The 27,005-nt window shown below is 45.3% G+C and overlaps 1 protein-coding gene across 1 annotated transcript in view; it reads right to left on the bottom strand.

Moving 5' to 3' along the window:
- Nucleotides 1-27,005, bottom strand: part of LOC139155673 (ryanodine receptor 1-like) — a 141,681-nt gene that overhangs the window by 33,606 nt on the left and 81,070 nt on the right. Inside the window, exons 58-80 of the mRNA XM_070730915.1 lie at nt 25,769-25,884; nt 25,005-25,072; nt 23,965-24,086; nt 23,305-23,354; nt 22,980-23,040; nt 21,741-21,979; nt 20,831-20,912; nt 20,467-20,597; nt 18,455-18,769; nt 17,114-17,354; nt 16,064-16,151; nt 14,812-14,904; nt 11,101-11,271; nt 10,598-10,657; nt 9,735-9,872; nt 8,810-8,922; nt 7,937-8,033; nt 5,811-5,917; nt 4,264-4,315; nt 3,552-3,611; nt 2,343-2,442; nt 1,171-1,250; nt 744-820 (exon numbers count right to left, since the gene is read on the bottom strand). Of these exons, the coding sequence (XP_070587016.1) occupies nt 744-820; nt 1,171-1,250; nt 2,343-2,442; nt 3,552-3,611; nt 4,264-4,315; nt 5,811-5,917; nt 7,937-8,033; nt 8,810-8,922; nt 9,735-9,872; nt 10,598-10,657; nt 11,101-11,271; nt 14,812-14,904; nt 16,064-16,151; nt 17,114-17,354; nt 18,455-18,769; nt 20,467-20,597; nt 20,831-20,912; nt 21,741-21,979; nt 22,980-23,040; nt 23,305-23,354; nt 23,965-24,086; nt 25,005-25,072; nt 25,769-25,884 (2,661 nt within the window). The remainder of the gene's footprint in view (nt 1-743; nt 821-1,170; nt 1,251-2,342; nt 2,443-3,551; nt 3,612-4,263; nt 4,316-5,810; nt 5,918-7,936; nt 8,034-8,809; nt 8,923-9,734; nt 9,873-10,597; nt 10,658-11,100; nt 11,272-14,811; nt 14,905-16,063; nt 16,152-17,113; nt 17,355-18,454; nt 18,770-20,466; nt 20,598-20,830; nt 20,913-21,740; nt 21,980-22,979; nt 23,041-23,304; nt 23,355-23,964; nt 24,087-25,004; nt 25,073-25,768; nt 25,885-27,005) is intronic.

Genomic DNA, 27,005 nt, shown 5'->3' with positions numbered 1-27,005 from the left:
GGAGGGACGAAAGAAGAGAGGGGGTGAGGACACAGCCTTTCTTCTTCACCAGAGGTAGGTGAAAGAGGCACAAACGGAAGTCTGCAACTTTATAATTCCACAAATCCATCTTATCCAGTCAAGCAACCCTTGCTGAATCTAGAGCAGTGTTTCCCAACCTTGGCAACCTTGAAGATGTCTGGACTTCAACTCCCAGAATTCCCCAGCCAGCATTTTCAACCAGTGTGCCGCGAGACATGGTCAGGTGTGCCGCGAAGCTCAGAGAGAGAAAGAAAGGAAGAGAGAGAGAAAGAAAGAGAGAAAGAAAGAGAGAAAGAGAGAGAACAAGAAAAAGAAAGCAAGAGAGAGAGCAAGAGAGAGAAAGAAAGAGAGGGAGGGAAGGAGAGAGAGAGAAAGACATAGAGGGAGGTAGGGAGAGAGAAAGAAAGAGAGCAAAAAAGAGAGGAAGGAAGGAAGAGAAAGAAAAAGGGACAGAGAGAGAGAGAGAAAGAAAGAGGGAGGGACACAGAAATAGAGTGAAAGGGAGGAAGAGAGAGAGAGAATTTTTTGTCCAAACTTTTTTTAGTCACCCCCCTCCACCCCGCTTAATGTGCCCCAGGGTTTCGTAAATGTAAAAAATGTGCCGCAGCTCAAAAAAGGTTGAAAATCACTGCTCTAGAGGATCTCAAACTCCAGACGGTGGACAAGAAGATAATGAAAAGTTATTGAAAACAACGGAAAAAGTAGAAGACACCGCTAAGTACCTGCAGGTTTGCATTAGTGCCTGGAGACTCAGGAAAAATCCCACCTCATGCTTCTCCTTCAGATAATCCAGCATTTTCTGAAGAAAGGGAGAAAGGCAACATTTGGAAAGGCCCAAAGAACCTAATGTTTAGCTTTTGGGGAATCAAACAACATAACCCTGCAAGTTCCTATCTTCATAGATCATCGTTCTTCACATCTACAGATCTGAAGGTCTAATCTACAGAAGGACCATACTATAGATGGAAGGAGAATCACACCATCCTCAATTACATGGATCGAGTCAGACCCATCTTGTTATCTTAGAATAATAATTTCTCTATCCAGTGTTATCCAAGTCTTTTCAATCTTGGGGTAAAACCATTTCTCAGTCTCCAAGAATTAGCACAAGGAAGAACTTGCCCAGAATCCCGGTCTCCTTCTTCTTACCTGCTGTACCTCCTCATTGCCACCATTCAGGATGGAGATGCCCAATTTCAGAGTAGAGGAAACCATGGCCCCAGGCTCCCCTGTCAAGACAGAAAGCCAAATTATTTCATGACATCTCTTGCCTTGGAACATAGTGACTTTCTTCTCCAGGAAAAGACCAAATGATAAGGGGTCTTCTCATTTATTGGAAACAAGGAGGGTTACCTACCAAAAGTGCAATGATAGATTCTAGATTGTGCAGAACTAGATAAATTGACTATTGAACTGAAGGGAAAAGAAGACTCGGGATATTATAAAACATGGAACAGTCACTAAACAAACTGTCGTAAGTTGAGGACGACCTCTAGTCTGGAGGGGCTTTTTCCAAGAGGGCAAAGGGGCAGCGGAGTTTGGTTTTAAATGGTGGGGTTTTATATTTTTTCTCTTTTAATATTAGATTTGTTCCACTGTAACATTGTTTTTATTATTGTTGTGAGCTGCCCCGAGTCTTCGGAGAGGGGCGGCATACAAATCTAATAAATTATTATTATTATTATTAATGTCTAGGAGGGAGGAAGAAGGCCAAGACAGTTCCTCCTTAGCAGTTCACAGAATACATCTAAAATTATGCAGGTAGTTGCTTTAGTCTGGCAAGATTCTGTCTATAAGCAAAGGAACAATAAAGAAACAAAGAAGCAACTTCACTTTTGGTTCCTGGGTCTTGATTTCATCATTGTTAGACTAAAGTTTAATGCCAGAAGATATTAGTGACCGCATCCTTTTTCTACTATCAAGGCCTCAAGGACATTTATTTACTTATTAAATTTATTTGTTTATTTATTTATTAAATGTATAGGCCGCTTAACTCCTTCTGGACTTTGGGCATCGTACAATAAGTGTTCATTTGCTCTCCATTCAGTTGTTCTTCGTTCTCTCCCTCCCACTCCAGTCCTTCCTAAATCTCTTCTGGTACATGGTGATGCCCGTGCTTGCTCACTACAATAACTTCTTAGAACGGTCACTAAACAAACAGTTGTAAGTTGAGGACCACTTATATCTCCCAAATAGCCCAGCTAGAGACCTTCCTGACTTAATCAAGGTTTTCTCTCTTGGGATGAAGTAACTCTGACCTGTCCAAGGATCCATTCTTTGCCGGAGACAAGAGAGAGGAAAAAAGTAGGATCGCTTCTAACCTTTACAAGCGCTAATCATTTGCAGGACCATCTCAGCCGCTCCACGATTGTGAAGTCGGGATTGTTGGTACAAAAGTTTCTGCTTTTCCATCTCTTTTTCCTGCAAGAACACAAAGGATCAGGAGGGAGAAGCTTACAGGAGGAAGATGGGGAGAGCTCTTCTTTTTTTAATTTATATATATATAGATAATTCTCTGCCTTACAAGGCAAACGTTGCAGGTTTAAGTCCCAGTGGGTATGGCTAGCTGATGAGGCCAAAATAAGGCCGAAATAGATCTATCCTAGTCTCCCTTAGTTTTCAAATTCAGCAAAAAAAAACCATGTGACATATATGAGACATATATGAGAAGATCTTGGCATATTCGGGTTTCTTCCCGTGTAAGTTTCAGAGATTTCTGGCGACCAGGAAGTTTCAACACAGCTTGCAGCTGCTGAGCCAGCACTCCACACCCACCTACCCACCAGTATTTATAGAGGGAAGGCAGCTCAGGTCACACTGTTTTCTCCCTAGCACAAGGCCAAAAGCACCAGCCTGAAAATGACGAGTGGGACCTCGTCGAAACGTCGCCAGGAATCTGTGAAACCTACACGGGAAGAAACCTGAATATGCCAAGACCTTCATACCTAATATAATCTTTATTGAAGATAAATGGGGAGGGGATACATAAAGCAAAAGGACTATGCGAATATTGGTACAAATGTATATGAATTGAGAGTATACGGTTATAAATCAAACTACACGCTTACATATATAAAAGAAAATAAAGCTAAAGAAAGAGAAAGAGAAGGAAGAAAAAAGGGAAAGAGAAGAGGAAAAATTAAAAATAAAAGAAAGCAGAAGAAAGAAAGAAAGAAAGAAAGAAAGAAAGAAAGAAAGAAAGGAGAAAATCTCATATCTATAAATTTATCAGATGTCATAAATAGCGTCGTAAGAGCTCCTCTTTTGGGGTGCAAAATCCAGATAAAAGGATTTCAGGTATTTTCCAGAGCCTGTCTGAGTGATGTGCAAAGGTGCAGCTTTTTAAAAGCTCCCAAGAGAGAGAGAGTGTTTCTTCAGTTTCTTACATATTCCAAGTCAACCACTAAAATGACCTTCTTGACAAAGTTGGGAGCACGCGGCTCATCTAATCGAGAAGGAAGATTTGACCACCTGCAGGTTAGTGTGTCAAAAACCCATCTGGGAAGTTGAAATAGAGAGCAGTCACTAACCTCAAACGGCACCTCGTCTTCCTCTTCCTCATCGCCTTCTCCTTCATTAATGTGACAGCTCTAAAGTCCCAGGGATAAAAAGGGAGGGGAGAAGTGGGGTGAGCACCAACATTGATAGATGAAGATTCTTCCCACAGCTGTCTGCCTGAAAACTCCCGGAGGCGGAGGGGTGAAGCAGGGAGTTAGCCTTCAGTCCTCGCACAGCTGCAAAGGACTTAGATCTGACACCGCTTAAGCTCCATGGGACCTCCGCTGTTTGTTCCCAAGCGAAGGCAAGCAGACTGAGGGGATTCTTGTAGTATACCAGAATGTCTCCGGGACCGCCTTCTGCCGCACGAATCCCAGCGACCGATTAGCTCCCACAGAGTTGGCCTTCTCCGGGTCCCGTTGACGAAACAATGTCGTCTGGCAGGGCCCAGGGGGAGAGCCTTCTCTGTGGCGGCCCCAACTCTCTGGAATCAACTCCCCCCCAGAGCTTAGGACTGCCCCCATCCTCCTTGCCTTTCGCAAACCCACCTCTGTCGTCAGGCATGGCCTATACAATTTATACATGGTATGTTTGTGTGTGTGTGTGCTTGTTTGGTTTTTAATCAGGGTTTTTTTTAGTTATTTTAAATATTAGATTTGTTATATGCTGTTTTTATTATTGTTGTTAGCCGCCCCAATCTATGGAGAGGGGTGGCATACAAATGTAATAAATAAATAAACTTACCTTAGCCATGATGTCAGCGTAGGCCATGTATAGGTAGTCTTCATCCAGTTTGCTGTAACAAAGTAAACACATTCTGGATCAGCACCAGTCTGTCATTCATTAAGATAGACTGAATGCCAACTCCCCAAATCGGCCCAAATAATTCTGGAACTGTCAGGGCAACCAAGCCTGAAGGACCTCAAGTTGTAGAAGGCTGGCTGTAGAAGAACTTTTTTACACCATCAACTCTTAATAATTTAATTTAATTTAATTTATTTATTTCACCACCAACTGTAGAAAAACCTCAATCGTTTCTACGATGAATAAAGGATGATTATGGACAAGAGTGAGGATGGGAAATCCCAGGGATTTATTTATTTTTTAATATGAAATTGAACATGGTAATGTGGAGACATCTTGGTCCAAGCTTCTTCAAGTTCCTTAAGTAATTTCCCTCCAACCTGTCAGGATTTAAACCTGACGTTATATTGCAAGTACAGTGGAAATGCTGTAATTACTGTAAAATAGAGGGAATGCTGAGTCGTGGTGCATCAGCAGAATGATGTTCTACGACCTGATTGGCCAATACTTGTATATATTGTAATACTCCTTTGTATGGGTGTGGTCTGTTATGGTTCTGAGTGGTTCTAACGTGGTTTGCTGTGATAGTGTGGTTAGATGTTTAGTATAGAAACATAGAAACATAGATGTCTGACGGCAGAAAAAGACCTCCTGGTCCATCTAGTCTGCCCTTATACTATATCCTGTATTTTATCTTACAATGGATATATGTTTATCCCAGGCATGTTTAAATTCAGTTACTGTGGATTTACCAACCACGTTTGCTGGAAGTTTGTTCCAAAAATCTACTACTCTTTTAGTGAAATAATATTTTCTCACGTTGCTTTTGATCTTTCCCCCAACTAACTTCAGGTTGTGTCCCCTTGTTCTTGTGTTCACTTTCCGCGGTTTGTTCTGTAATATAGTGTAGAGTAAATAGTTTTTGATACTACTACTGAAGAAGTAAAAGAACCTTTTGAAGAAAGAACTCCTGCTGTAGTATCTTTATTAAGAAAACTGTCTAGTGACTGGTATCCTCCAGCTTTCCAACGCAAATTCAAAGTAACTCTGACACAACCATCACTGGTACTTCCAGTTGAGCTTACAAATCCAATAAATAATAATAAGAATAAGAAGAAGCAAATTGAAAGGACTCCATAGACAAGCTGGGGAGAGCTGATTGGCTGAATCGGATACTTCCCAAACACCTCTCTCATTTTTGTGTTATAGTGAAGGATCAGGCCCACACATTAAGTCCCAGCTAAGTTGAATTATTGCTCATGCCTCTACACAAGACTCTAGCCAACTAACAGTCTTGTCAATAGATAAGGCTGGACTTAGACCACTTGTGATGATGCAATGATTCCAGGCTAATTCCTCACTTGACTCCATCCTCAGGCTCCCCCTGTCCTGCTCCTACATCAGGGCAGAATGTTTCGGCCACAGCTACGTCATCCTTTTGGTGTCCAAATTCACGCCGGGCTCTGATTCTCCCACTCACTACAAACCTTTTTTCCGTCAACGCCGTCCTGCTAAAATGGAGAATGAGCTGATGCAAAGGGTCTGGTTTCTTTTCCTCCTCCTCTTCCTCTTCCTCTTCCTGTGGTCCAGGTTTCTACATCCCACAATAGGAAAAAACAGAAATTAGAAATCAGGCTAGGGCACCTGTGAAATGTAGCATTTGCCCTAAACAAATACCAAGGGATGAGCATTCAAGCCAGAAGTGATAATCAGCCGGTTCGGACTGGTTCAATCGAACCGGAACCAGTAGCGGAAATCACGGGCCAGCCCATACACCTGCCTCGGCTCTATGCTGTTGTGGTTCAGCCTGAGGCAGATCAAAGACCAGCTGCGTCTCTGCTGGCTCCATGCCCGGAGGAGGATGACAGCGAAGAGGAGGGGGCTGGGCAGTCGGACGGGGGAGAGTACAATCAGGAATGTGACGAGGAAGAACAGCATGGGAGCCCCGGGGAGGCACAAGCTGTCATTAACATGCGACAGAGACGTCTAGATCAAAGGAAGGATCAATTGAAGAAATATTATCAGCATTGAATAAGGAACACCAGGGCTTGGGTGTGGTCCTCATTAGCAGGAAAGGTTTATAAGGCAGGCAAACCCTTGAAGCCATGTGGAGTGTTATCAGTTTGGAGTTGCTGTAACCTGCATTGTTCTCTCGGTGTTTCTGTTCCTGGCTCGTGGCCCAGCAGTCTTGAAGAACCGTGGGAGGTGTAGGTCTGTTATCTACAGCCTCGTCTTGGCAGCAAGAATCCTATATTTATGTATGGACAATTGCCTGCGTGTATATATTTGGAGTTCCAGTGTTTTCCTGCTTTGTAAGGACATTTTCTGTTAGCTTTGTTTCTCTTTAACATTATAAAACTGTATTTGAATTCTACCGGTGTGTCTGGCTTATCTTTTTGGGTTGGTCATAGCTTCCGGAGTGACCCAGACAGAACATATGCCACCCTATTTGTGCACATTTTTGAGTCCGGGCGCATGTGTAGAAGGCTTATGCACCAGTAAAGCGCATGTGCTGGAGACCAGGCGTCTATACAGAGATTTTCACTTACCTTCCTTACCAGTTGGCAAATGTAGCGTGCGTGCTCACGGTAGGGAAGGTAAGTGAAAACCATCCCTGATTCAGAGGACATTACGCCAAATCAAAACACTATTTTATCATTCACATGCTAACTGCTGCAAGGCTAGCTGGGGCACAAAATAATCTCCCGTCAGTTAACATGATAATAAATAAATTAATGGATTGCACCGAATCGTCTAGTCTTACATATGAATTACAAAACAAGCAAAGAGAAAGATTTCTTTACCGTATGGGATAACCTTTCTAAGTGGCTAGAAATCATAAGGTCCCACAGAGTGGGCCTTCTCCGGGTCCCGTCAACTAACCAATGTCGGTTGGCGGGCCCCAGGGGAAGAGCCTTCTCTGTGGCAGCCCCGACTCTCTGGAACCAGCTCCCCCCAGAGATTAGAACTGCCCCTACCCTCCTTGCCTTTCGTAAACTCCTTAAAACCCACCTTTGTCGTCAGGCATGGGGGAACTGAGATATCTCCCCCGGGCCTATACAATTTATGTATGGTATGTTTGTATGTATGTCTGCTTAATAATGGTTTTTTAAAAATATTTTAAATTGTAAATTATTAGATTTGTCATGAACTGTTTTATTGTGTTGTGAGCCGCCCCGAGTCTACGGAAAGGGGCGGCATACAAATCTAATAAATAATAATAATAATAATAATAATAATAATAATAATAATGGATAATACAAACAAATAAACTTATAGTGAAATAACAGGCATGTTGTGATTAACAAATTAAACATTTGCTACTATTGCTTTCAGACAGAGAGGCCTAGGTAGATATATTTTCTTCTTTTCGGAGGATTGTCTGAAATGTAAAGTATGACAATAATGCCTGATTACATAACAGCCATCGGTAAATTTGTAATGTATAGTGGTGTTATTGTATTTTTTATAAAATGTTTTTGTTTTTATATTTTTTTTGTTTGTATGTCTTTGTATTTGTTTCAATAAAAATTAAAAAAAAAAAGAAAACCATCCCTGATTCAAACCATTCCCCCAGTTGACCTCGGGGTTCTTTCCCCCCAAGAAGACTCACCGACAGGTCGTCAATCATCCTGTCTTCAAAGGGATGCTCTTCACTGAAGATCCAGGAATACTTGTAGCTCTCCAGGAACATGTTGCAAGCCCGATGCCTGAGGGGCAGAAAGGCGGGTCAATCACACACACACACACACACACGACTCAAAAGTCCCTTATTTCGTGGTAAAAGCACACCCTTTATGGATAAAAGCAACACACGGCAAAAAGTAGATTGCATGGGGAAAAAGGAGAAATTTCTCTATCCAAAATGAAACATCAACAAAGTCTGGGAAAAGCTCCAACTCGGCCTAATGGCATTCCTTACTTAACATTTCTCAAATAAATATAAATATAAATCATATAAATATAAATATAAATCAGCTGACTGAAATCCCGGATAAAATTATCCAGCAAAGAATGTCTTTTAGTGAGGCATGAATCATGTTTTTGAAGCACACCATCACTCTAAAACCTCTTTCCCTGAACGTCAGCCTTCCATCCTTCCGAGGTCAATAAAAATGAGGACCCAGATTGTTGGGGGCAAGAGGCCGACTCTGTAACCGCTTAGAGAGGGCTGTAAAAGCACGGTGATGTGTATAAGCTATTATTTATTAAATTAATACATTAATTAAACTTAAGGAAGAATGCCAAAGGAGGGACAAAATGAAATGTAAATGACAAAAATTAAAATTATTCTTAACATTATTTTAAATAATTAAATTGTACTGTGGAATTGTCCTGCGGTGAGTTGTCCCATGGTGAATTGGCCATGGTGAGTTGTCAGAGGTGGTTTGTCCCATTCCGGCTGGCAGGAGTGAATCTGTGTATGGAATGACCCTTATTCCAATCAGCGCACCTGGACCTGGCCAACTGAGCTCTATTAACTCACCTGGGCAAGTTATAGAGCGGCGTCATGCGGAAGCACGCAACCACTGCGCGACGGCGTTGCTTGGAGAGCAATTTGTGCCACGCAGCTTTCTTGGATTTGTACGGGTGCTCCAACTGCAGAAGGAGGCAGAAGAGAAACCGGGTTGGAAGCTAGGGTGACCGACACTTCCCTCCTCCGCCCGCTTTTCCTGACCAGCGGCTTCCTTCCCGTTTCTTTGTCCTGCTCCTTTGAGTTTCCTCCCTCTGAAAACTCCACCAGCCATCAAGAAAGATGGGTCACTAGGCCTCAATCTGCTCTTTAGTAATTGGACTTTCATGCTACCACTCTCCGAGGCATGAAACATGTAAAATAACAATATACAGTGGTACCTCTACTTAAGAATGCTTCTACTTATGAAGTTTTCTAGATAAGAACCGGGTGTTCAAGATTTTTTTTGCCTCTTCTCAAGAACCATTTTTCCACTTACAAACCCCAGCCTCCGATACTGTAACTGGAAAAGGCGGGGAGAAGCCTCCGTGGGGCCTCTCTGGGAATCTCCTGGGAGGAAATAGGGCTGGAAAAGGTGGAGAGAAGCCTCCGTGGGGCCTTCTCTAGGAATCTCCTGGGAGGAAACAGGGCCAGAAAAGGCGGGGAAAAGCCTCTGTGGGGCCTTCTCTAGGAATCTCCTGGGAGGAAACAGAGCCAGAAAAGGCAGGGAGAAGCCTCTGTAGGGCCTTCTCTAGGAATCTCCTGGGAGGAAACAGGGCCAGAAAAGGCAGGGAGAAGCCTTTGTGGGGCCTTCTCTAGGAATCTCCTGGGAGAAAACAGGGCCAGAAAAGGTGGGAAGAAGCCTCCGTGGAGAATCGTGGTCTTGAAATCCAAAATGCAGACAGCCAATCCTATTCTTCAGCCTCTGAACCTGCCCAATCCCTTTGCGGGTCCTTACCTGTTCCAGGTGGTAGAGCACGGCAGAGACCTCTTGTACCCGTTTGACAATCTTCTCCGGCTTGTTGGAGTCCTCAGCTTTCCCAGCCATCTCCTTGTAGAGGGCCATCTGCCAGCGCATGGAGGAGGAATTCTCACACTGCAAGGCGAATGGGGAGATTCACAGAGCGCCAGCCATCTGAAACGTCACCGTTCCCCACCTTCCCACAACCCTGGATCTATTTAAATTGAGGTCTCAAAACTAGTCTCTGTCCCCAAATGCTGGTAGAATGAGTGATAGATCCCTTACAGGATGTTAATGTCTTTTCCAGATTCTTTTTGTTGCTAGAGTCTCAGACTTGGAAGAAAGGAAGAAGGAAGGAAGGAAGGAAGGAAGGAAGGACAAGAAGAGAGGGAGTGAGGAAGGATGGGAGAAGGAAAGAAGAAGAGGGAGGGAAGAAAGGAAGTGGGAGAGAGAAAGAAAGAAAGAGGGAAGAAAAAGAAAGAAAAAAGAAAAAAGGGGGGAAGGAGGGAAAGAAGAAAGAAAGGGAAGAAAGAGAGAAAGAAACAAAAAGAAAGAAAGAAGAAAGAGAAAGAAAGGAAGGAAGGTGGGAGGGAAGGGAAGGAAAGGGAGAAGGGAAGGGAAGAAGAAAGGAAGGAAGAAAGGAAGAAAGAAAGAAAGAAAGAAAGAAAGAAAGAAAGAAAGAAAGAAAGAAAGAAAGAAAGAAAAAGAGACAGAGAGGTTAAAGAGGTTAGATTCTATTCTGAAATTTACTGGTATGTTCTCATCCAGACAGGAAGAGAGCAAGTCTATTTATGGAAAAACCTACAAAGCCCGATTTCCCAAAACATCTCTTTCTCGAGCAGCTTCCAGGTCCTCCTCACCTTGCCTTGAAGATGAAGGTTGTTGTTGAGATATTCACGCACCTCTTCATCGGTGTCTCTCTGCAGAGAAGGAGAACATTCGCATGAAAGAACCCGTTTCCCACCAGGTTTGTATCCTTCCTTTAATAAACCATCCACTGAGATATCTGAACATTTGTGTCCCTTGACTGACAGGACCTCAGGGTTTGTATCCTTGATGGCAGGATATAATATCACTGAAAGCAAAGAAAGAACTCGGGGAAGAATATGGTCACTGTGATTGTGTGTGTTTGTACATGTGTGTATAATAAAGTTGTCCTTCGTAGCTTTTCCATCCTTCCTCAACTAAGTGAATACCCATTTCATGCTCATTTCAATCATCTGCCTGGCCCATGCTCCACAGTTGAGAGGACCTTCCAACATGGCTTCACGTCTAGTCCATCACGATCCTCCTGGTCATCCGTTGGAGATCTGACTCCTCCCTCGTTTCCTTAGCAGCCCCCCACCCCAGCCGGGACCCTCACCAAGGCGTAGCGTATCTTGGCCAGGCTGATCAGCTCTTGGTCAGTTGGGGAACACATGTTCAGGCCGATGGGGAGCATCTTCTTCAGGGTGGCCACGATGAGGGATGTGTGTACGGAATAGCGGTCCCCTCGGCGTTTCTTCTTGTGCCGTTCTTGGTCGGAGCCACCTGACTGGGAGAGGAAGAGCCAAGTCAGTCCAGTTGGCCAAGGGAGACTGTGTCTCCTGGCATGCCAACAGATTGACCGGGCAAAAGCTTTTAATGAGCTTTTAAGCACAGCTTCGGATAGGAGGATTTCATGACTTGGTGGGAAAGCTGGACCAGATCCTCCTTCAAGAGAAGATGGGACAGAAATCTAGGGCGGGGCTATCCAACTTTGGCCACTGGAAGACCTGTAGACTTCAACTCCCAGAACTAGCCCAGCATGTTGAAAATCAAGTCCACAGCTCTTCTTCAAATTGCCAAGGTTGGATAACTATGATCCAGTGTAGGGGTCTCCAACCTTGGCAACTTTAAGACTTCAGTTCCCAGAATTCCTCAGCCAGCTTCTCTGAGAGTTGAAGTCCACAAGTCTTAAAGAGTTGTGGACTTCAACAACCAGAATTCCCCAGCCCAGGATGTTGAAGTTGAAGTCCACAGGTCTTCTTCAAGTTGGCAAGGTTGGATAACTATGATCCAGTGTAGGGGTCTCCAACCTTGGCAACTTCAAGACTCATGGACTCATGGACGTCTTAAAATTGCCAAGGTTGGAGACCCCTACACTGGATCACAGGTATCCAACCTTGGCAACTTGAAGAAGACCTGTGGACTTCAACTCCTGGAATTCCCCATCCCAGGATGTTGAAGTCCACAAGATTAAGACTTGTGGACTTCAACTCTCAGAGAAGCTGGCTGAGGAATTCTGGGAGCTGAACTCTTAAAGTTACCAAGGTTGGAAGACCCTTGATCCAGTGTCTCAAAAAGTGACAATCCATAGACGTGCTGCCTCTAAAAATACTCAGGGATCTGGGATCGTTCACCGTTGATTCCAAGACCATCTGTCAGGAGCGCGTGGATCAAAATCTCATTCCATGCATTTGCTTTTTGATCCATCAACTGAGAGACAGACGGGAGGACTTTGACCGGACTTCAGAAGTGACGATGCACATGCAGAGGTTATGCCCGGATAGGAGGAGGGGTCTTCTGGGGATGAGAAGAAGGGGAGGGGGTGTTAGCAGTGTGGAGAGGACCCTTGTGGAAGAACTGGAGAAGAGAGATGGGACTGCAGTTTTAGGAACGTGGAATTGAAATGATTAAGGCAGAGGCAGATGCTGGGAAAGGGAATTAATGGGGCCTTTTAGCAGGATCTGTGGAGATGCTCACGTCAAGAGTTCAAGGCTACCTGCAGTCAGAAAACTCAAAACAGTGGCTGTCATGATGTGATCCAAACTTTTCCTGTTGTTTTTAAAAAATGGCTGGATCACATTTAATTTTACAGCAGGAATTGGGGGATGAATTTTCCCAAGGGGCCACGTGAAAAATTGAGACTATTGTGGAGGATATAAGTGTGCATAAAAGCACATAGGCCAGAAAATAAAAGTATGCACTGTATAATAAGCAAGTAAAATCATAAGAAAGGAGAAAAACAAAAGAAAAGGAAGGGGAAAAAAATAGGAAGTGTAGAAGAAACATCATTCTTTCTTGTGTGTAAATTTCATCATGTTCAAAACATGGTGCATTACTTTCTGGGCGACTCGGGTACTGCTTCCTAGTGCTTTTCCAGCCCTCTCTAAGCGGTTTACAGAATCAGCCTCTTGCCCCCCAACAATCTGGGTCCTCATTTGACCCACCTGGGAAGGACGGAAGGCTGAGTCAACCTGGGGCCAGTGGTGAGATTCGAACTGCTGAACTACAGTTAAGCAGTCAGCTGAAGGAGCCTGCAGTGCTGCACCCTAACCATTGTGCCACCCTGGCTCATAATTAACACATTTCTGAGACACATGGACCAAATTTTCAAATTGGACTGAGTTGGCTTGATATGGAGAGTCCCTCCCTCCCTCCCTCCCTCCCTCCCTCCCTCCCAGGGATCAAAGTGAAATGAATTAATTTGGATCAATCAAGACAACATCTCTGGCCCCTGTAACAGCCTTGCAAAAGAAAAATCAGCCTTGCACAGAACCGCACGCAAGCAGGGTGGGCAGCTGGGTGGACGTAGGGGCATGAACAGGCAACCTCTTTCTCCCCACCTCACCCCTCGGGAGAGGGGCAGGGCAGGATGATGGGCTCTGGGGCCTACAAGGGTGGGAGGAGAAAAGGACCAAGAGGTTGGATGGAAATTAAGAAGAGGCATGCGGTGAGTTAAGGGACGGTCTTGTTTTAGTACTTGGGTTTCCGGGACAAATCGGTTAGTTAGGAGGAAGAGGAGGAGGAGGAAGACATGTCAGAACTACTCCAGAGCATGGCTGCCCGATTCAACATGGCCTGAGTCCCACAATAGCGGGGTGATTGGCAGGCGGGAGGCGCCACCCATCGGCATGTCGGATGCGTTGCGGCCAGACCTGCAAAAAAAGCTACTGCACTTTTGTCACCATCATCATCATCATCATCATCATCACCACCATCATCATCCTCCATGCAGCCGCAGCCCCTTCTCTTCCTCCCGGCGGCCCCCTGGTTTGACTTTGCAATGGCACCCCGCCCCACTTCTGAGCAGGGAGGGAGCGAAGGGGTTGCGGCAGAGATGCCCCATTGCTCCATGCTGCCTCGACCCTCCAGGCCAGTGGAACAGCTGTGCTTTTTGGCTAACCTGGCTTTCTTCAGACTAAAGCCACATGTGGAGAAGGGGGGAAAAAAGAGAGAGAGAAGACAGGAGAAAGAGAAGGTTAGAGGAGAAGGAGGAGGAGGAGGAGGAGGAGGAGGGAGAAACCAACATCTGGGCGATGGGAGATTTCACAGGATCTTAGATCGGCCAAGATAATAATAATAATAATAATAATAGTAATAGTAATACAATGTTCCCTCGATTTCCGCGGGTTCGAACTTCGCGAATAGCCTATAGCACGCTTTTTCAAAAAATATTAATTAAAAAATACTTCGCGGGTTTTTTTCTATACCACGGTTTTCCCCGCCCGATGATGTCATACGTCATCGCCAAACTAATAATTTTTGCAAATAAATAACAAAAAAAATAATCAATGTTAATAAATAATTATGTTTATAAATATCAGGATCACTAAGTGTCTTATTCAATGGTGAGTACCAGTAATAATGGTGAGTAAATGGTTGTTAAGGGAATGGGAAATGGTAACTTAGGGGTTTAAAGTGTTAAGGGAAGGCTTGGGATACTGTCCATAGCCAAAAATGGTGTATTTACTTCCGCATCTCTAGTTCGCGGAAATTCGACTTTCGCGGGCGGTCTCGGAACGCATCCCCCGCGAAAATCGAGGGAACGCTATAATAGTAATAGTAGTAATAATAATAATAACAATAACAATAATAATAATTTATTAGATTTGTATGCCGCCCCTCTCCGAAGACTCTGGGCAGATGATTCTTGCTTTGAGCCCTTCTTCTTCAGTTAACAGCGAGGTGGAGACATTTTTTCCCTATCCTTCCTTCTATCTTCCCCCTCTTGAGACAATATCGTGGTTTCAAGGATGGCAAGAATCATGAAGAAGGACCCACCCACCACCTTCTCCCCTGCTGAAGGAGGAAACCCCGCCAACCTTCTCACCTTGGACATTTTGCTTTTGCTGTCGGCAGTCAGGAAGGACATGTTGTTGATTTCGTTCTGGACCACAAAGTTCTGCTCTTCTCGTTTAAAATTCTGCAGAAGGAAGAAAAATCAGAAGAAACATAGAAACATAGAAGATTGACGGCAGAAAAAGACCTCCTGGTCCATCTAGTCTGCCCTTATACTATTTCCTATATTTTATCTTAGGATGGATCTATGTTTATCCCAGGCATGTTTCAATTCAGTTACTGTGGATTTATCAACCACGTCTGCTGGATGTTTGTTCCAAGCATCTACTACTCTTTCAGTCAAATAATATTTTCTCCCGTTGCTTCTGATCTTTCCCCCCAACTCATCTCAGATTGTGTCCCCTTGTTCTTGTGTTCACTTTCCTATTAAAAACACTTCCCTCCTGAACCTTATTTAACCCTTTAACATATTTAAATGTTTCGATCATGTCCCCCCTTTTCCTTCTGTCCTCCAGACTATACAGATGGAGTTCATGAAGTCTTTCCTGATACGTTTTATGCTTAAGACCTTCCACCATTTTTGTCGCCCGTCTTTGGACCCTTTCAATTTGATCCATATCTTTTTGTAGGTGAGGTCTCCAGAACTGGACACTATATACCAGACTTCTGCAAGAGGTTCAATCCAGCTGGTTCTGCAGAACCGAAATTTTGAGTGGTTGGGAGAGCTGGCAAATACAACATCTGGCTGGGCCCAGATGTTGTAATGGAGATTTTTGCAGTATCCTTCTCCTGCCATGCCCACCAAGCGGTGCCCATCAAGCCGCCCCACACCCACCAGGCCACGCCCACAGAACTGGTAGTAATCCCCCCCCCATTGATTTTACCACTGGGTTCAACCCAGGGGTGGGATGCTGGGGGTTTGACAGGGCTGGGGAGAACCTCTATCTAAGATTCTGTGTAGTTCGGAGAACCCCCAAACCCCACTCCTGGCCAGATTGCCACTACTGGTAAACTGCATGCGCACTTTTGGTTCTCTTACACACGCCCATATGCGTCGCAGCATGCGCGGAGGCAAAAGATCGCTGAAATTTTGCCTGCGTGCATGTCCCCTCGCAAGATTTTGCTTCCGCACATGCTCACGAAGGAAAAATATGCCCCGAGTCCACTTGGAGAAGGGCGGCCTATAAATTTGAAAAATGAAAAATAAATAAATAATAAATAACAATAAAAATGGAAATGGAACCCCCGAACGTGCCACTCCGCTACCCCCAAAGCTCACTCACGTGGGACTTGGACCAATAAATGAAGATTTCCCCAATCATCCGGAAAAGCTCCTCAGCATCAGAGTTGGGCTCGGTTAACCAGTGGGCCCTGCAGGTGAAGAAAGGAATGGTGGGTGAATGCCTCCCTCGACCTCCCCCCGTTCAACACTAACCTTGTGAGGTAGGTTGTGGGAGGAAAGAGAGAGAAAGAAAGAGAGAGAGAGAAAGAAAGAGAGAGAGGGAGAGAGAAAGAGAGAGAGAAAAAGAGAAAGAAAGAGAGAGAGAGAAAGAAAGGGAAAGAGAGAGAGAAAGAAAGAGAGAAAAAGAGAAAGAGAGAGAGAAAAAGAGAGAAAGAAAGAGAGAGAGACAAAGAGAGGGAAAGAGAGAGAGAAAGAAAGAGAGAGAGAGAAAGAGAGAGGGAGAGAAAGGGAGAGAAAGAGAGAAAAAGAAAGAGAAAGAGAGAGAAAGAGAGGGGAAGAGAGAGAGAAAGAGAGAGAGAGAAAGAGAGAAAGAGAGAGAGAAAGAGAGAGAGAGAAAGGGAGGAAAAGAGAGAAAGAAAAAGAAAAAGAGAAAGGGAGAGAGAGAGAGAGAAAGAGAGAAAGAGAAAGAAAAAGAGAGAAAGAGAGAGAAAAAGAGAGGGAAAGAGAGAAAGAGAAAGAGAGAAAGAGAAAGAGAGAAAGAGAGAGAGGGAATATGTATGCGTATGCCTATGCGTATATGAGTATGTGTGACTAGCCCAACTGGCTTTCATTTCCAAAGTGAAACTAGAACTCACTTCCTCCTAGTGACAGGTCCAAAGTCTTCGGACCGGATTTTGCGCCTAAAGTGGGACTAGAATTCCCCATTTCCTGGCGCTAAGCCTGACGTCACTGAGGTGGCTAAGGCGGGACTTGAACTCAAAGTCTCTTGCTTTCTAGCCCGGTGCCTTCACCACTGGACCAAACTGGCTCTCCCACAATCCCTGTGCTTTGCTTCTTAACTACAACCCACCCCGAACGCCCAACGCCGTCATGACCTTGCGAGTCACAACCTGCACCGCATGGATTTTGTTTGCCGGTTGCGGATTCTCACCTGTTGTTGTCCACATAGCGGATGAGCAGCGGGTACAGGGCGTAGAGGTCGCGGCACAGCACCGAAAACTCGTCCCGGATGAGGAGCTCCGTGTCCTCTGATTCGGACTTGGCCTCCAGCCGCAGCTGTTCCTCCTCGGCCACGACTTTCCCTGACCGCTTCTTCAGCTTCTCCATGGTGGGGATGAAGTGGGAGCGGAGCAGCTCGGGCTTGGCCTTGCTGACAATGGGCTGTGCAAAGACTGGGCGGGAGAGAGCCTCCTCAGTCAGGAGCAGGCTACCTTTCTCCAAAGTCTAAGTTAAGAGTCCCCCCCAACCATTCTGGAGGGGCTTGGGAACCCTCTGGACCCCTAGAACTTGAACACACATTTGTGCCGACAGCCCTGGGGCTGTTGAACTGGTCATCTTATTATTATTATTATTATTTATTATTATTTATTAGATTTGTATGCCGCCCCTCTCCGAAGACTCGGGGCGGCTCACAACAATAAAAACAATACAAATCCAATTCAATTCAGTTTATTAGACTTGTAGGTCTGTATGTTCATTGACTGTCTTGTATATTTGTTTTGGCCTATCGCCAAAGTGTATGATTATTGCTTATGTAATTCACCATGTTTTTTACTGTCAATCGTAACTATATGTTTTTATGTATTTAGGGTATATTTGTAAATAAAATATTTTAAATAATAATATTTTTTTTTAAATTAGATTTGTATGCCGCCCCTCTCCAAAGACTCGAGGCGGCTCACAAAGAATTTAAAACCCTTAATATAAAAGCAATCATACATCTCATACAAACCATGCATAAAACGGAAACGGCCCAGGGGAATCAATTCCCCCGTGCCTGACGACAGAGATGTGTTTTAAGGAGTTTGCAAAAGGCAAGGAGGGCAGGGGCCATCCTAATCTCCGGGGGGAGTTGATTCCAGAGGGTCGGGGCTGCCACAGAGAAGGCTCTTCCCCTGGGTCCCGCCAGACGACATGCTACTGTCCTGCAGATCTAGCAGTCAGTTTTAGTGGCCTGCAGTACTGCACTCTATCTGCTGTGCCACCACGGCTGTTGCTTCTCTCCTTGTTTAGTTTCCATCCATTGCTTCTTGTTCTACTCTCTAAGGTGCTTTGGAGAATAGCCTGACTCCTTCTTCTTTGTGGCCACCCCTGAGATATTGGAACGCTGCTATCTTGTCTCCCCTGGTCCTTCTTTTCATCAAACCAGCCATGCCCTGTTCCTGCAACCATTCTTCATGTGTTTTAGCCTCCAGTCCCCTAGTCCACTTTGTTGCTCTTCTCGGCACTCAATTTTTAGGCCTCAATCCCACCACCCAGGCTCCCTGCATACCTGCCAACCGCTTCATCCAAGATGCTTCGTCTATGCCCAGGTTGTTGACGATGATCTTCAAGATGTTTCCCAGCAAGGTGTTGAGCTGGTCGGAGGTCACTTCGGTGCACCAAGGGCCCTGGGCGATGGTCTCCAGACCTCTTTCCCACCAACGGGGCAAGTAGTTGCAAAGCATGGGCAGGGTGACCTCAATTACGTGGGGCATCTCGGTATAGCGAGCCCCCGACTCCGCCAGCCCGTTGATGTCCTTCATCAGCTTCTCCAGGACCGGAATATCTGGGCACATCTCCTCCACGCAGTTCGGGAGGCCTAAGACTGGGGCGGGAGAGAGGCATCAGTATTGGGCGAATTGAAAAAAACACACATGGTGAGCAGAAAGGGATAGGTTAACCGGAGCAATAAAAAATATAGATGAGCAACAGTACATTATCTGTTGGAGTAGGTTTTGTCAGTGGATGGAGAAAAGGAAAAATAAAGTAAAATCAGAGAATTAATAAATATCGGATAATACGGGAAGTAAATGCCAGAGAATCGGTCACAAAAGGAAAACCAAAAGACATACCGGCATAAGATCTTTGCTAAAACTCGATGTATATATGTAAATATAATTTATGTAATAGTAAATAAGCACCATTAGGTTTGTGCTTCAGGCCCGTCACAAAAATGAACAACTTTTATTTTAACGTTTTCTGTTTCTTTTCTGGGTGAGTTTGATTGTGTTTTGCGTGTTTAAATAAAGTTTACTTTTATATAAAAAAAAAAGTTTTAAAAAAGTACAGTGATACCTCGTCTTATGAACTGAATTCATTCCCTGACGAGGTTTGTAAGTCAAAAGGTTCATAAAACGAAGCCATTTTCCCCATAGGAATCAATGTAAAAGCAAATAATGCGTGCAAGCCCATCCCAAACGTCACCCCTTTTGCCTTGCGCCGCTGGGAAACCCCACCTCCGGATTTCTGTTGCCAGCCGAAGCGCTGGGATTCCCCTGAGCCTCCCCTCGCTGGGAATCCCTGCCTCTGGACTTCTGTTGCCAGCTGAAGCGCTGGGATTCCCCTGAGCCTCCCCTCGCTGGGAATCCCTGCCTCTGGACTTCTGTTGCCAGCTGAAGCGCTGGGATTCCCCTGAGCCTCCCCTCGCTGGGAATCCCTGCCTCCGGACTTCCGTTGCCAGCTGAAGCGCTGGGATTCCCCTGAGCCTCCCCTCGCTGGGAATCCCTGCCTCTGGACTTCTGTTGCCAGCTGAAGCGCTGGGATTCCCCTGAGCCTCCCCTCGCTGGGAATCCCTGCCTCTGGACTTCCGTTGCCAGCTGAAGCGCTGGGATTCCCCTGAGCCTCCCCTCGCTGGGAATCCCTGCCTCCGGACTTCTGTTGCCAGCTGAAGCGCTGGGATTCCCCTGAGCCTCCCCTCGCTGGGAATCCCTGCCTCTGGACTTCCGTTGCCAGCCGAAGCACCCGTTCTTGCATTGCTGGGATTTCCCTGAGCCTCCCCTCGCTGGGATTCAAAGCAGCGCCAGCAAAAATGAAGGGAATCACAGCAAGGGGAGGCTCAGGGAAATCCCAGCAATGCAAGAACGGGTGCTTCGGCTGACAACAGAAGTCTGGAGGTGGGGTTTCCCAGCGAGGGGAGCCTCAGGGGAATCCCCGTGCTTCGGCTGACAATGGAAGTCCAGAGGCGGGGCATCCCAGCGGTGGCGGCTCGGGTTCGTAAAGTGAAAATAGTTCAGAAGAAGAGGCAAAAAAATCTTAAACACCGGGTTCGTATCACGAAAAGTTCGTATGAAGAGGCATTCGTAAGACGAGGTATCACTGTATGGGGTTCTGCAGTTCTGCATCTCCTATGTGCGCGCGCCCGACCACATGAGATTTGGCTTCTGGCATTCTCAGGAAGCCAAACCACACAAGAGGACACTCGCGCGCAAGGGATTTCGCCAATTTTCAGGGTTTTCTTGCTTCCATGAAATGTCAAAGCGAAAGAGGCCTGCAGTGCCTCCCTCTTCCTTCTGCCGCACTCACTGGCTCTCTCGCGTGGGGATTTGGTGGTATAAACCGAACAAGGGTTGTATTCGTTGAGATGCGGCTCCAGGAAAGCCACGGGCATCGCCGCTGCTAGCCGCGCCAAGCATTCTCCGAGTTGGGGCCTCTGTCTGCAGAGAGGGGACAAGAGACAAAGTTGCAATATTCAATGATTCCAAGCTAGGCTCTCGCTTGACTCCACCCTCCATCCTAGCTGGCCATTCACTCCATTCACTGGTCTAAACCAGTGAGGGAGAATTTTTTTTTTGCTTGGGTGCCAAAAGGATGGGAATGTGCGAGATAGTGTGTCTGTGTGTGCCCATACCCATAATGCATACCAACCCAACCCTGTCCTCGTGCCTACCTCTCCACGTATGGATTTTTGGTTGTCCCCAGGGAGTAGATACTGCACAGAGTTCGGTAGCAGGAGACTTGGACATCATCCACTGAAGGGGCACAACACACACACAGAGAGAAGAGAGAAATAAGAGACAGAGAAAAGATAGAGAAGATAGAGAAGAGAGAAGATAGAAATAGGAGAAAGAGAGAGAGAAAAGAGAGAGAGAAAGAGAGAAAAAAGAGAAAGAGAGAAGAGAGAGAAAAGAGAAAGAGAAGATAGAAATAGAGAGAAAAGAGAGAGAGAAAATATAGAAATAGAAGAGAGAGAAGAGAAAAGAGAGAAGATAGAAATAGGAGATAGGAGAGATTAAAGACAGAGTAAATAGAAATAGAAGAGAGAAAAGAGGGAGAAGATAGAAATAGAGAGGATAGAAATAGAAGAGAGAGCAAAAAGAGAGAGAAGATAGAAATAGAAGAGAGAGGAGAGAAGATAGAGAGAGAAAAGAGAAAAGAGAGAAGACGGAAATAGGGGAGAGAGAAGAGAGGTAGAGAGAGAGTAGATAGAAATAGAAGAGAGAAAAGAGAGAGAGAAGATAGAAATAGAAGAGAGAGGAGAGAGAGAAGAGAGAAAGAGAGAGAGAGAAGAGAGAAAAGAGAGAGAGAAGACAGAAATAGAAGAGAGAGAGAGAAGGAGGGAGGGAGAGAGATTTAACAATGGGAGTCATGCAACTTAACCATCCCTCTCTTTGATGTGGAGGGATGCTCCCTTGTTGTCACTCCTCCCAAACCTTCCACCAAGGGAGAATCCTTTGGAGTTTAGACCAGGCCTCCTCCAGACCACTTCTGCCACCCGTGGGGTACAGAGGCGGCATTCTCACGCCCTCCCGGCTTCAGAGACCGCTCAGCCCACCCGCCCTCCTTCTGCCGTCACTCACACATGACATCGTCCCCAAATTGGTGCTGGGCGATGTGTTCGAAGAGGGAGGTGAGGACGGGCAAGAGGGCCACGGTGGTGTAGGTGATGTTTTGCCCCACGCCTTTGACCTGCGTCCGGGACTGGGAGACTTTGCCAAGCTTGAGGTTCTCCACCATCTTCTCGATGTCGTCGGACGCACTTTCAAAGAAAGACCGCAGTCCTGCCTTGACAATTTCAGGGCCTGATTTCATAACTGTCCTGGAAGTAGGGGAAAAAAAATAATAGTCAGCGCCTAGATTTTTTTTTTCAGATGCTCATCTTCTTTTAATGACCCCATTACCCCTTGAGGGGTGGAGTGTGGGCAACTAAATGGAGCTGAGTGTTTCCTGGCCGGATGCCTCCCTGTTGCCAGTGTGGAGTTATATTTAGCAGGTACGGTATTTTTCGGAGTATAAGACGCACCTTAGTTTTGGGGGAGGAAAATGGGGAAAAGGATCTGCTTACCAGGTATTCATTGGGCTAGCGTCCTTAGACAGCACGTTATTTTATTTGTTTGTTTGTTTGTTTGTTTATTTATTTATTGGATTTGTATGCCGCCCCTCTCCGAAGACTCCCCTGGTTAGGTCTTTAAAAAAACTTTATTCGGAGAGAGTAACAATGAAAGAGCTTGCAAGCCAGTAAGAGCTGGGAACATCATTAGCACCTGGAAAGAAACAATCGGAACGAGTAGAGAAATGGAAAAAAACCCTGCAAAGACTTAAGGCTTGGAAAACATTCTTCGCAGAGAGTAACAATGAAAGAGCTTGCAAGCCGGTAAGACCTAGGAACATTGTTAGCACCTGGTTAGGGCTGGAAAGAAACTTCATTGCTACTCTAAAGATTTTTTTCAGTTCTAAATCTTTGTAGGCTTCTTTTCACTGCTACTCCCTCCCAAAAAGGTTTTTTCAGCTGTAACATGATGCTAAGGATCTTCCCAACTTGCAGGATTTTTTCATTGCTATTCCCTCCAAAGAAGGTTTTTTTCCCAGCCCTAAGTCTTTGCAGGTTTTGTTTTCATTGCTACTCCCTTTGAAGGAGGTTTTTTTTTCCAGCCCTAGCCAGGGGATAAAATAATGTGTTGAAGCTGACCAGACTAAGGACACTAGCCAGATGAATCCCTGGTAGGTAGATTCTCCCCCCCCCCCTATTTTCCTCCCCCAAAACTAAGGCGTGTCTTATACTCTGAAAAATACGGTATTGACAGGGGAAGATTACTCACCTGGCATCCAAGGAGCGAGCCAGGATGTGAAGGCAATTAACCACAGCCGCAGAATCCGTACCTGGAGGAAGAGGATGCAACAGGTGGGTTTAGAAACCTGGGTGAAAAGGGTGAAGAGGAGAAGCAGGGCCAGCAGGAAACTGGCTTGGAAACAGAGCTGACCTACAGTCAGGAAAGTCAAGATGTAGGAGGGAGACCAGGGCAGGTGGGCTTTAGCCCCCCCTGAACCAGTGACAGGTAGAAGGGGATGGAACAGGGGGGCTAAGAGCCCCTCCCTAGTCTCGGAAAGCAGGAGCAGGAAAGGAGGGAGGGGGGGGAGGCTTACCGAAGAGAGAGACCCGGTGCCTGACCAGGGCGGCCAATTTGCAGAAAAGGCTGAAAGGTGGAAAAAAGAAAGGCAGGACAGAGAATGAAAAGAGAGAGAGGTTCCTCCCGACAAGCCAAAGAGATACGACAGGACAAGATGGCAAAGGAAGCATCTCTTCCGGAGCGTTTAAAAAAAAAAAAATTTAAACTACTAAAAAAACTACAGTGGTACCTCTACTTACGAACGTAATTCGTTCTGTGACCAGGTTTTTAGACAGGTAAGAAGAAGCGATTTTTCCCATAGGAATCAATGTAAAAGCAAATAAGGCATGCGATTCGGGAAACCACAGGGAGGGTGGAAGCCCAGGAGATTCCTAGAGAGGCCCCTTGGAGGCTTCTCCCCGCCTTTTCCGGCCCTGTTTCCTCCCAGGATATTCCTAGAGAGGCCCCACGGAGGCTTCTCCATCTGCCTTTTCTGGTTACAGTCTCGGAGGGATTTGTAAGTGGAAAACGGTTCTTGAGAAGAGCCACAAAAACCTTGAACACCCGGTTCTTATCTAGAAAAGTTCGTAAGTAGAGATATTCTTAGGTAGGGGTACCACTGTACTATGCTTTTTAAGGGGGTGCAAGCTCACTCACACGTAACGCCCAGCCGCTGCTGGGGTCGCCTGGTACTCACCTGGTTATCATCTCTTTCTCCTTGTTGGAGGCGTGGCCTCCGCTGCCCAGGACCTTAGCCGGGGTGGACAGGAAGTAGAGGCAGTGGTTGGTGAAGTACTGGTTGATGAGGGGCAGCAGGATCTGGAAAGGGAATGCAAAGGAGTTGCGGGAGGAAGATTGGGGATCCCCTGAGTGCTTTGGGGAGGGAGGGACTGTTCCACTGGTTAATTGCCCTCACTGTTATCTATCTATCTATCTATCTATCTATCTATCTATCTATCTATCTATCTATCTATCTATCTATCATACAAATATAGTATTGTATTATAGTACGTTTAACATAAGTATAAAGTAGAGATAGAAAAGATAAAAAGACATTAGGACAGGAACGGTAGGCACAAAGGTGCACTTATGCACACCCCTTACAGACCTCCTAGGAAAGGGGAGAGGTCTATTGTAGATAACGTAAGGTTGAAGGTTTTGGGATTAGGGGAAGAAACAACAGACTCCGGTAGTGAATTCCAGGCGTTGACCACTCTATTGCTGAAGTCGTATTTTCCGCAGTCTAGTTTGGAGCGATTTACATTTAGTTTGTATCCATGGTATACTCTTGTGTTGTTGTTGTTAAAGGTGAAGCAGTCACCAACAGGGAGTACGTTGTCATGTATAATTTTATGAACAAGGAGTAAGGTAATTTGTTGCGTGAGGAGGAGTGGAGGACTCTTCTTGTGAAGTATTTCTGGACTCCTCCAATTGTATTAATGTCTGTTATGCAGTGTGGATTCCATATAGGGGAGCTGTATTCAAGAATTGGTCTAACAAATGTTTTGTATGCTCCGGTTAGTAGATCGGTGTTTCTAGAGAAGAAGCTGCGTAGAATTAAGTTTGTGACTCTTAGTGCTTCTTTGGCAATGCTGTTGCAGTTTCTCCTTCATCCCAGATTATTTATTTCTTTCATTAATTTCCAACCATTATTTATTGTCCTTCTCTCTCTCTCTCTCCCTCCCTCCCTCCCTCCTTGACCCAACAGTAACATAAAATCCACGAAGGCAGATTTACCTTGGCAAAGAACTTTATCTCCTGTTCATGTGGGGACTTCTCTACCCGTCCACTGCTCACCACAGCCTCTAGAGTGGGGGCAGAAAAGATCAGGAAATAGACCCTCCAAGAAATACAAAAAGTCTACTTAAGATGGCTTAGACTATAACAGCAGAAATCTGGGCAGCCTAGCTCCTTCTTTCCCTCTTATGCCAAGGAGGCTCACGGTGTGGCAATCTTGAGTTTCTTTCTCACACGGTCTTCTCCTCCCAGCTGAATTATTATTATTATTATTATTATTATTATTATTATTATTATTATTATTATTATTATTAATTGGATTTGTATGCCGCCCCTCTCCGTAGACTCGGGGCGGCTAACAACAATGATAAAAACAGCATGTGATGTTTTGCTAATGGGCCCTTACATTCTTTCTTTCCAGGTCAACTCTGCAGTGCTCTACAACTTTATCCTGTTGAGTTTTTTTAAGATTGCTGACCCCTGGACTATATCCAAGAAGTCCAGCAATGGCTTATCTGTTTTTCCCACCATCAAAATGGAGAAATGAACTCAGAGATTGTATGTCAAATGCTTCTGGACCAGACCCTGTTCCCTTGTCCAGAAGTATAAAAAAGAAGCTAGGATTCTGGATTCCAAGCCTTCTTCTATCTTCCCACTTCCCGCCTTCCTCTCCCAGGAAATCATGGGGTAATGCCATGGAGCCTAGGGTACGGCCTCTAGCAATTTGCTAAGGACAGAACCAGGAGAGGAAGGACAGCTCTTACCCAGGTGGGCAATGAATTCTTGGGAGATGTCCATCCATTTCAGCAGCTGCTGCAGGAATCCAAAGGCGAAGCGTTTCTCAATGGATGAAGTGTCCAGTTCCATGTCCTTCAGACCCCTGGGAGAAATGATGGAGTTTAAATTCAGGGGGTAACAAAGGATTGTGCCAATGCTTTAAAAGAGGCAATGCTGGAAACACACAGAGCAAGACAGGAAATTATACTGCTCAAAAAAATAAAGGGGACGCTGAAAAAATACATCCTAGATCTGAATGAATGAAATATTCTCATTGAATACTTTGCTCTGTACAAAGTTGAATGTGCACAACAGCAGGTGAAATTGATGGTCAATCAGTGTGGCTTCCTACGTGGACAGTTTGATTTCACAGAAGTTTGATTTACTTGGAGTTATATTGTATTGTTTAAGTGCTCCCTTTATTTTTTGAGCAGTATACTATAGGTTCTTCCTTTGGCTGAACATTGTGTTAAGCCTAAAAGGGGTTGGGTGGATTTGGTTTTGCTTTAAGTATTGATGATGATAATGAGAGGGAGGGAAGGAGGAAGGAAGGTTGGGTGGTTGAGTGAGAGGGAGGGAGAGAAAGAAAGAAAGAAAGAAAGAAAGAAAGAGAAAGAAAGAAGGATTGAGGGATGGATGGAGGGAGGGAGGGAGGAGAAGGAAGGGAGGGAGGTTGGGAAGTGAAAAGAGAAAGTGGCGAGAAAGGAAGAAAGAAAAATAAAAGGGAGGGAGGAAAGAGGGAGGGAAGGAGGGAGGGAGGAAGTTAGGAAAGAAAGAAGGAAGGAAAGTTCTCTGGACCAGGCCTCGCCATATCTTCTGATCTTTGAATTCTTTATTCTATGCTCTGGCTGCTTTGATAGTCATTCATGAATGACGGACCAATGCATTTAAGTCTAAATTTAGTTTTATTATTACAGCCATAGTAACAGAATCTTGTAAGTCTGACTGTGCATCCCTCTTCATTATATGAGCCGGGGTGGCGCAGTGGTTAGAGCGCAGCACTACAGGCTACTTCAGCTAACTGCTGGCTGTAGTTCAGCAGTTCAAATCTCACCACCGGCTCGAGGTTGACTCAGCCTTCCATCCTTCCTAGGTGGGTAAAATGAGGACCCAGATTGTTGGGGGTAATATGCTGATTCTGTAAACTGCTTAGAGAGGGCTGTAAAAGCACTAGGAAGCAGTCTTTCTCACAGGTACTTTGGAGAATAGGTTGACTCCTCCTTC

This window comes from Erythrolamprus reginae, unplaced genomic scaffold, assembly GCF_031021105.1.
Source record: "Erythrolamprus reginae isolate rEryReg1 unplaced genomic scaffold, rEryReg1.hap1 H_43, whole genome shotgun sequence".
Lineage (NCBI taxonomy): Eukaryota > Metazoa > Chordata > Lepidosauria > Squamata > Dipsadidae > Erythrolamprus > Erythrolamprus reginae.
This window is presented reverse-complemented; position numbering and strand designations above follow the sequence as displayed.